Source organism: Phalacrocorax carbo, chromosome 3, assembly GCF_963921805.1.
Source record: "Phalacrocorax carbo chromosome 3, bPhaCar2.1, whole genome shotgun sequence".
NCBI classification, from domain to species: domain Eukaryota; kingdom Metazoa; phylum Chordata; class Aves; order Suliformes; family Phalacrocoracidae; genus Phalacrocorax; species Phalacrocorax carbo.
Genome location: NC_087515.1, coordinates 1,503,082 through 1,512,383, shown reverse-complemented (window position 1 = coordinate 1,512,383; position 9,302 = coordinate 1,503,082). Strand labels below are relative to the sequence as shown.

The 9,302-nt window shown below is 47.6% G+C and overlaps 1 protein-coding gene across 2 annotated transcripts in view; it reads right to left on the bottom strand.

Moving 5' to 3' along the window:
• Nucleotides 1-2,463: 2,463 nt before the first annotated feature.
• Nucleotides 2,464-9,302, bottom strand: part of ANAPC1 (anaphase promoting complex subunit 1) — a 35,534-nt gene continuing 28,695 nt past the window's right edge. For both annotated transcript variants that reach the window (XM_064445548.1, XM_064445549.1), the window contains exons 40-47: nucleotides 8,449-8,526; nucleotides 7,946-8,013; nucleotides 6,174-6,312; nucleotides 5,692-5,778; nucleotides 5,023-5,118; nucleotides 4,484-4,682; nucleotides 3,852-3,986; nucleotides 2,464-2,825 (exon numbers count right to left, since the gene is read on the bottom strand). In XM_064445548.1, the coding sequence (XP_064301618.1) occupies nucleotides 2,710-2,825; nucleotides 3,852-3,986; nucleotides 4,484-4,682; nucleotides 5,023-5,118; nucleotides 5,692-5,778; nucleotides 6,174-6,312; nucleotides 7,946-8,013; nucleotides 8,449-8,526 (918 nt within the window). In that variant the 3' untranslated portion in view covers nucleotides 2,464-2,709. The remainder of the gene's footprint in view (nucleotides 2,826-3,851; nucleotides 3,987-4,483; nucleotides 4,683-5,022; nucleotides 5,119-5,691; nucleotides 5,779-6,173; nucleotides 6,313-7,945; nucleotides 8,014-8,448; nucleotides 8,527-9,302) is intronic.

Genomic DNA, 9,302 nt, shown 5'->3' with positions numbered 1-9,302 from the left:
AAACCTTAAAAAGGAAACAGGAAGCCTCTCAGCTCTTGACTTCATGCAGCTCGAGAGGCTCTCGCACACACACACGCACACGCGCCCCTTCCTAGCCCTGAGGCTGAAGCAAAGGCAGGCAGGGCGATGCCGAGGTGGTAGAGCCGTGCCACGGGCGCGTCGTGCTCCCGGCGTCAGGCTGGACCTGTGAGCATCTTAGCCCCAGCCGCAGGGGATGATGCTTCCTCCAGCCCCAGGGAAGCTGCGCTTTGCAGGAGCTGGCTTAAAACCTGCTTTGCTTTTTCGTTTTGTTTGTGGTCAAATGCATCTTCACCTTCCAGCTCGCCGAGCCACCCGGCACCGTCGGGCTCACGATGGAGCCTGGACCCCAGACCTCAGGTTTAAGAGGTCCTGCCTAAGACCAAGGGGTTTAGACTGTTGTCTAACGCTCCTCTGAACGTAGGACAACACCCCTTCCACCCAGCAGGGGGGCGACAAGCGTTAGCCCGCCCTTGGGTCAGGGTTCTCAGCTTTTCGCTCCACGTCCAGCATTTGCGCTGCCTGCTCTTCTGCCCCCGCAGCATGCGCAGGGCAAAAAAGTCACCGAGATAAACCTGTGCAATTCGTTCTGTGCTTGTGGTAGGGGCTTCTGGAGGCTGAAAACCCGTTCGTCCTCAGAAAAGTCAGGGTGGGGAGCTGGGGAAAGCACAGCTTCGCTTGTTTTGGGAAGCGAGTGTTTAATGCTTCATGTTTCCCCCATTCAGAAGGAAGAAAACCACTTCCCCAAGCGGCACCACGGGGGGAGGTACGGACGCCCCGAGCCCGGCAGGAACCGCCGGCCCAGGGGGAGGAAGGGCCGGGAGCACAGCGCTAGACCTCATGGCTCCCAGGGGCAGGAGTCAGGTTCTCCACCCTTTGCTAACGGGTTGATTTAATTCACCTCACAAAGAAGGTACCTCTGGAGGAGGTGATTTCGTTTTGTTTTTCAGAAGACTGGACCCCAGTGGCGCCGGGCTGCAGCTGTCGGAGAGGCACTGCGAGGTGCTCCCTCTCCCTTCCAAAGTCTCGAACGCAAACCCTCGCCCCGCGCAGGAACTTCCCTCAGGACGCATCTGATTTCCTCTTGCCGCTCCACCCACCGGCGGGCTGTGCGTCGGGCTCACGCGTGTTTGCAGCCCCTGCCCTAAGCCCGAGCCAGGCGCAGGACGGGGGAGACCCCCACCCCCGGGGCACTGGGCGCAGGGACAACCCACGTCCCATCGCCGACGCGGGGAGCCGTGCAACGGCAAAGGGGATAGCTCGGGGGGCTGGCGGCCGAGCTGCAGCTCCTTAACCAATATGATGGACAAAGACTTAACCTCCCCTGAAACGAAACGAAACGCTGACTTCCCTACGTGGGCGCCCAAGGAAATTAGATCAACTTCTGAAGAGCTTAAAAAAAAAAAAACCAGGGAGGGGGTAAGACCTGCCACAGGCTCCAGCTGGTTGCAGCTCAGGCGCTTGCTTCAGCACGTCTTGGTTAGTGCATGTCGTACATGTTCTTTTTAATAACATTTAGGTTTGCAAAACGTTTTTGCTTTTGCTTTCTTCATCATCACTCCTAGTTGCCTTCCTCCACCTATAAGTCCCCTCCCTAAAATCCTCTGGCTCCCCTGCTTGAGGGTTTGGAAAAAAAGGGGAACCAAGATCAGCACAAGTCGCAAACAGTAACATCCAGTTTGAAACTTCAGAATAAGCTGAGTCCAAGAGCTCGGCTCTGGCTGCTTTTCTAGTAGTAATCATTCAACCTCTGGCTGCTTTTATTGGAGTAACTCCACCTGTTTTATGAAAAATTAAGTGCCTGGCCCGCCCAGAACAAACATGGAACCAGCCACGCTCCGAGTTCAGTGCTCGGGGGAAATAAATAAGGCATTGTAGCAGAGATGAAGGAAACACAAACGAATGCCCAATTATTTAAATTGTCTGTAAGTAGTTTCAGTTCTTGCCCAGACATAACGTAACGTAGTGGAGGCAGGTGTTTTCTCAGCAGCCACTGACTAATTGCAGAACAAAGATTAGAAAAGAAAAAAAAAAAAATGTAAACAGTGCAGCAGCGAGTATGAGCAGATGAGTCGGAGCAGAGCGATTTATACTTACGGAGCGCGTACGCTTAGGGAAGAGATGTGCAGTAGCCTTTATGAGGCAAAAAAACCCCACCCCAATACTGCATGAATGAGACTGAAAGATCGTGCCAGGCCTTGGAAAGCGGGCCTGGCACGATGCGAGGGGCGAGGCAGGTGGCTCGCTTTTCCTTCCAGCCTCAGACCCAAGAGGAAAAGCAAGTTTGGCGTCTTCTGGGCTGCCAATCTCCTGAAATCTACAGCACCCCGTGGAGGCGGGCTGAGATACCTGACAAGCAAAGAAGTTACAAAACCAAGGAAACTGTTCAGTTCCCAGCCAAGGTGTTTTCAGAATTCACCACAGAAGACATGTCTGTAAACAATCCTTAGTTACAAAAGTAAATTTATTATTAGTTCACTTGTACAATTTTTTCTTTTTATTCATCGTAACAATTTATAAATAACTCCTGGCCATAGTCACCACACCCAGGGGCAAGTTTTAAGGTTGAGTTGTTGGAGAAGTTACAAAACCAAGTACATTTTACCTGTACGGTTTTGAAAAGCGTGGAAGGCCACACAGCGGGCTCTGTCGCTCGGTAACGGCGCGTGCAGCGAAGGCAGCGCCGCGGACCTACAGCACCATGGACTGCGGATTTCTAAGCAACAGGGGAGCGAGCCTTAGCAACGCACGGACTGGCATGTTCAACTGCTTGAACTTCAAAAGCAGCTCAGAGAAGTTTGTGCTTCCTAAAGAGATTAAAGAAAGAAAGTGAGCGCGTGTTGGTGTCAGGCTTGCCCAGGAAAAGAACCGTCAGAGGAAGGAGAGTCAGCCAGCGTTCAGGGCGCGCCGCTGGAGGTGCGCTCGCTGCTACTCAATTTTTTAACCAGTTGCAACACAGTTTTTTATAACGGAGTTTTACGAAATCCCAAATTCAGTGAATGTGGCAGGAACTCCCAGAATAGAGGCGTGTAACAGGTAGAGAGGACACGGAAAACCAGGATTTCCATAAAGGCTTTTTGACCCACGCTCCTGAGGGGAAAGTGTCCGAGGCGAGACACGTTCACCTGTACACTCAGGGTGCCATCGCCTGCACGGGGCTCCTGAGACAGGGGCTGTGGTCTCTGCCAAGCCTTCAGCAACAGATTCCTCTCACCACTGAGGTGGTAACGATCATGTCACACCTCTAAGCAATACTCAGAGTTCCCCAGATTGAAGTCCAGCTGCATTTCTTTTGCAAGCTGAGAAACCCCAGGCAAATAGAGGAGGACTGATCTATCCTCAGGCTGGGCTGATGGAGGTCAAGAGAACAGCGACCCAGCGAAAGGGCCCAGAACGTCCCTGGATCCCAAATCAGATTATCGAAACCTAGAGGAGCGGGTGTTCGCTCTGACTCGGTACTTAGAGGAAAGAGATTTAAGGACATTCAGGATATGGTTAGCCCAAAAAAAAGAACACTTTTCCTTGTCACAGCCCATCTTATCTGGTCCTGCTGCCTGTGAGAACATCGTTACCTGCAGGTCAGGGAAGAGCGAAGACTTTTTTTTTTTTTTAAAATACACGCTGATTCTGTCTTCTTTTAGTCCTACATAAAGTTTCTACCTTTCCTGTCCAGACTCGAGACAATTAACAAAGAAGAAAAATCAGCGGAACAGCTTTCAGAGGAAACGCATGCCGCCACGTGATTTAGAGGACATGCTCCTTTCAGCATGCAAGGCCAAACCCAGGAGCGCGCATCCGCGCACGTCGAGCGGTGCCCTGCAATCCAGTCTTACCTTCCAAGCCTCCAGCTGCCAGCTGAGCTGGTGTCGGGACGGAGTGGTAAATAAGGAAGCAAGCCAGCATGCTCAGCTGAGATTCCTCCGTGGGCTGCCCGCTTAGGTAGGAATGCAGAGAGACATCCCCTCCGGCTGTAATACACCAAACCCTCTGGTGAAATTTAGGGAGCATTTGTGGGAGGGAACAGAAAGGCAAGACAACGGTATTTCCACAGAAAGCCCGCTGGAAAGAGTCTCCGTCTCCCCGCAGAGATGGGCTAGGTGTCTGCTTGTGAGCCTGCCTTCATTCTGCCGTGGCCCCCCTCCGCCCTGTTCTCTGCTGTGGGCACCCCTCGCTTTTGCTCCTAGAAAATTCTCCCAGTGCAATATTAGGAAAGCATTTTCTCTGGGAAACAACCTTCCACGTTAACTAAACTTCCCACCGATACAGTCAAACATAGTTCTTCAGTGAATGTTCCACACCAAACGCACGAAACTGAAAATGTGTTGTTCTACGCCAACACACAAGTGCCTTCCCTTCAGTTACCATTTCTCAGTACTTTTGAAGCAAAACTCAACCCGGATCAGTAAGAAGACGAGAACGCTGAACTGCGATCACGGCTGTAGGATTAAAGTTATCTTGTCTGTACCTTGAAGCCACTGATCCAAAGCGTTATCGATAGTGCACTTCATCACAGGCAGAAATTCAGAGTTCATGAAGAGGCCTCGGTTTGGATTCCTGCTCATCCTCTCCTGGTGACTTCTGGAACTGAAAAATTCTAACACCAGCTTTATCTGCCACAGCTCAAATGTCTCGGACATTTCTCTTCTTTCTAATCTCCTGACGGCCTAGCAGAGGGGAAACACAAAGTGACTGTGAGAACGTGAACTGGAGGAGGAAAGAAATGTTGCCGTCATAAACATTAAGTCAATTAATCCTAACCACCGCCCTCGCTGAGGGCTGCCCTTCTGAGCACCTACTGAGAACTGCCGGCTAATGTTTCTGGTGTCATTTCGGTTTTCATTAACTTAAGATTCTCTTCCAATTTGCTTTTAAAATCTCTGCTGTCTCCCTGTAAGCTCATGGATATGCCTCCCCTTCTTCCTCTCTTCTACAAAAATCACACGCAACGTTAAAGACTCTTACACCAAAGCGTAGCTTTAAAAAAGAAAAGAGCGTTTACTCCACCTGATCTATCGCTATGTACGTGGGCAGCATCTCTGGATTTTCTTGGGTAACACACTCATAAAGAATTGAGGAGAAAAGATCCAGGATTTCCTGTTTCTGATAAAAGACACATGTTTAACAAAACACACATGCTAGATACAATTTATTTCAGGTTCTTGCATTGCTCGCATTTCCTTCCATTAAAGTTAACCCATGCGCTGACATGACATAAATTAGTGATAGCTAACGATGCTGCGCAGCTTGCTTTCGTTCTTGGGCTTATTAAAACTAGACGTAATGTGGCTGTATTTTACTCCCTCCCTTAAGCCATTTTGTGCAGAGAAACACTGCAAAACACCCTAAGCCTTCTGCAGCGACTTCACCTAAATGCTTCAGGGCTGAAGCAGGGCTCTCCATATTTGTTAAACACATTCTGCACTGAATACCACTGGTGTAGACAACTAGAAGCAACTGTGAATGTAACCAACGGAAAAAAAAAACAAACAAAACCAACAAAAACTATACGGTCAACACTGTTTTAACACCTTTGTATTACAAAACATCCCTTAGAATACTCCTTGTCTCCACTACTCGGAGGACTGAATTCCGCTCCTCAGTTTAACATAGGATTTTCCCACCTTGTGTTCATGCAAGCAAGAAACCACGCTAGTCCACATCTCGGCAGCATACCTGGCCCATGTTCACAGTCGGTTTGCAAAAATAATCAGCGAATGAAAACAGAGCAGGATCAGAAGTGAAAGCTGAAATTGATTCTGGCTAAAAAAAAAATAAAGTAAGAGACACTCTTAAAAATGAAATTTTTGGTTTTACTGCACAAATGCAGTAGCAATTTGTAACCCAACCCTTCCTTCCCCAGCACACAAACGAGAAGGCTAACCTACATAAAGCACATCACGGGCAAAACGCGTCCAACGCTTCTGTCTGCCCACGACAAACGTACGCTCACATAGCTGCTCTTAGCTTAAGCTCATCGCATGCCCTGTGAAAGCCACCAGACTTCCTTTCCCTCAAGCAAAGCCAGTAACTTCAGTACTCATAACCATGCAGCAGAGCTGGGTGCTGGAAGCAAGTAACACAGCACGACCTGCTGCGCTCCCCTCGGCCTTTCTAGAGGCAGCATTCCTGGCTGGAGACCGGTTTGGGAGCGATACCTTGAATGCCCGAGCTTCTGAGTTTTGGTGAGTAACAGTCTGTGCTAAGAGACTGCGCCAGCCCATCGGGTCCTCCTTGTAGGAGAGCTGCCCAGCTCTCAGCTTCACGTACAAGACACCGCCCTTTGAAAGAATTGATCTGAAATAACAACAATGGTGCTTATTTTAAATTGATAAATAGACACAACGAGGCAGACCTGTAAAGGAAATGTGAACTCCAACAGCTCATGTACAGCCATATCCCCATTTACGCTTTCTCCTGATAATTTAAGCCCTGCCCTGCTTGTGTATAGATAGAAGTTTCGGTATCTTCAGGGCAGGCTGCTATCAAATGGTGGTGTGATGACAGGCAATGGTCAGCAAAAAGGCATGAGCCCTACAGATATAAGGAATATAACTTCCCGAAGCCATTGCACGTTCTTGTTAGACTCTCCAAGGATGAGCTCCCAGCACCAAGAAAAACCAAGCCATTTGGTATCCACAGCTTTAAAGGCGTGCTGTGATGGCCCCTTCTCCAGCTAAAAAAAGACACCCCAGAAAGTCCAAAACAACAAAACCCTGCTATTCCTGACGAAGCCTACAAATAAAAGTGTGCAGCAGTTCAAAGTTACACTATTGCAAAGCAGCTGCATGTTTATCTGATTTAGAGTATCAGTTGCGCCATTAACTGTAGGCACTGGGCACCCTTAAAATAACTAAATTATCTGTATTGAAACTAACTGCTTCGCATAACAACATAGTAGCAGTTCGCATGTGGTAAGACAGGGAAAATTAGTTCTCAGATGTGCATTTATCTCCAGACAAACACGAGCCAGGTCCCTACTGTTTAAGAGGGCTAGGGACAAGGTGTTGTGACATGAGAGCTGACAGATTCAAAGCACCTAGAGACCAGGTAAGTCCCAAAGGCAGCAAGTTCCTCAGTCACCCACACTGGTTTCTGCTGCGGCAGCACAGGAAGGCTCTGTTGGACAAACAAGTGCTCAAGTGTGGTAAAGGCTCAGCCCAGAAGGACAAAGCTGCCTTCTGCCAGCTCTGGTGCAGCACATGGATCAGTACGTGCCTCCTGATCTGGAGGGCTCTGCCTCAGACCTCTCTGTTTTCTTTAAAGGCACAGATCAATAGAGGCTGCACTGTAGTGCCTAATTTAATCTCAGTAGTGGCATTTAAAGTAACTAGCAAAACCATGTTACTGATGAAAGACGCAGCTGGCTGCTTCTATACCACTCACGATGGCAAGTTACACTGTAGGCTGTGAAGCACAAAGATGAGAATGATTTTACCCACAGATACTGTATTCCGGTAAGATTTCTGTTTTTCACAGTTGCCCGACACGAGAGTTAAAATGCAGTAAGCAGTACTTTGTATACTTCACGTAACATGAGAAAAATAGTATTTCACAAAGCAGTAACAGTTAGCTAACTACTGTATCAACAGTCTGGGAAACATGACATCACATCAACTCAAAACTGAACTAAAACCATGAGTTTAAGATGGTTTCTGGTACTGCTCAATCCCGCTGCCAATATCTGCGGTTTTTACTATCAGGTTTTCCCCTGCCCTGTTTTTGCATGAATTATTCACATCAATAGGTGAAACCAACTACGCAGTTTCTTTGTTCACCCTAAAGTGCTGTCAAATGCACAACAGTGAACCGATCAAAACCAGACTTCTTTCCAAACTGTAGGTGTTACAAAAACTTTAAAAAAAAAACTCCTGTATAAAAAATTTACTACAAGGTCATTATTCAGTTATGTGTTTTAAAGAATACTTACTTTAGATGATTTGTTCCCTTGCTTAGGTCTATTAATAATTCCCAGTACCGTGGTCCCTTCACTCTGATCTGTCAATGTAAGCATTTTTATTACTAGATATAACCAGAATCATAAAATTAAGAGTTTTCTACGTAAGCCTACAGTTCTTTCTGGGCCCTTACAAGTGCATGTGCCCTTTCAGAGTGTTACCCACCCTGAAAACTCAGAAAGAGCACCTAGCTTTGCCTCTCCTACCGCGAGGCTTTCTGGCACAGGGAACTGCCTGCTCCATCAGATCTTGAAAGCATTACGATCAAGACGAAAGAGAAGCGCATGGCGTCATTTAATACGTGTTCCATAGTGACAGAATTGTCTTTGGAGCCATTACTCTGGGACAGTGTTGTCCGGAGTCTGGCGAAGGTTGGACAGGGAATGAAAGAAAAGTCACTAAGTCTCTGCTCTTGCACTGTTTGTGACACAAACTGCGTGATTAAATTCCTCATTAAAATGGAGATTCCCTTTACCTGCTTCAGTAGGTGAAGCTCTGGAAGAAGCGTGGGTGCCATCAGCTCCTCGGTGGCTTCTGCATACCACTGCGTGCCCTTTAAAATGCCACCAGTATTCACATATTAGTAAAGCTCTTTTTCACGTTAAAAGAAATAAAATGTGCATCTCATTTGTAACAACTCCATTGGCAGAAGTCAGTCAGTTTCTGTTCCTGAGTTCTGAGTAAATACATGACTTAGCATTGCCTTTAATGTCAGGAAACATAAGCCTAAATTAAAAGTATATTTCCCATGGATGGATCAACATATAACATAGTGCAAGTCAGGCACACCTCACTCGAGATCTGAAGGTTTGAGACGTAAACTGTATTATGAACATGCCGAACTCTTTGACAGAACCACAAGGGATCTGCGCTGCACCTCTTTTCCCATGAAACCCCAAGAGCCCTTTCTTTAGTCCTTTCAAGGGCATCACCTATCTCACATTAAGCCTGGACAAAATAAATACCACAGAAAGGGCTCTTTCCTAAAAGATACACAACACAAGCGCCGAGGAGAAACACTAAGTTGCCCGTTCCAGCAGAATTAGAAGGCTTTTAAAAACTACAGATGGTTCCAACCACCTCCGTGCCTTTGAAAGTCCTTCCTCTTCAGAAAGAGGACAACTATGACCCTGGGTCAGTCATTACACACTTGACTGTTTGAAGACTTCATGGTGCCTTGCACTTGTCCTATGTTCCGCTCTCAAGGCGACATCAAAGCACATGTAAGGTGTGAGTGGGCTGAGCACAACCCTTCAATTATTTGTGTAGACTTTGGCTCATCTCCACCACAACTTGAAAACAAACCCAAGGCTGCTGGCCACAACAATG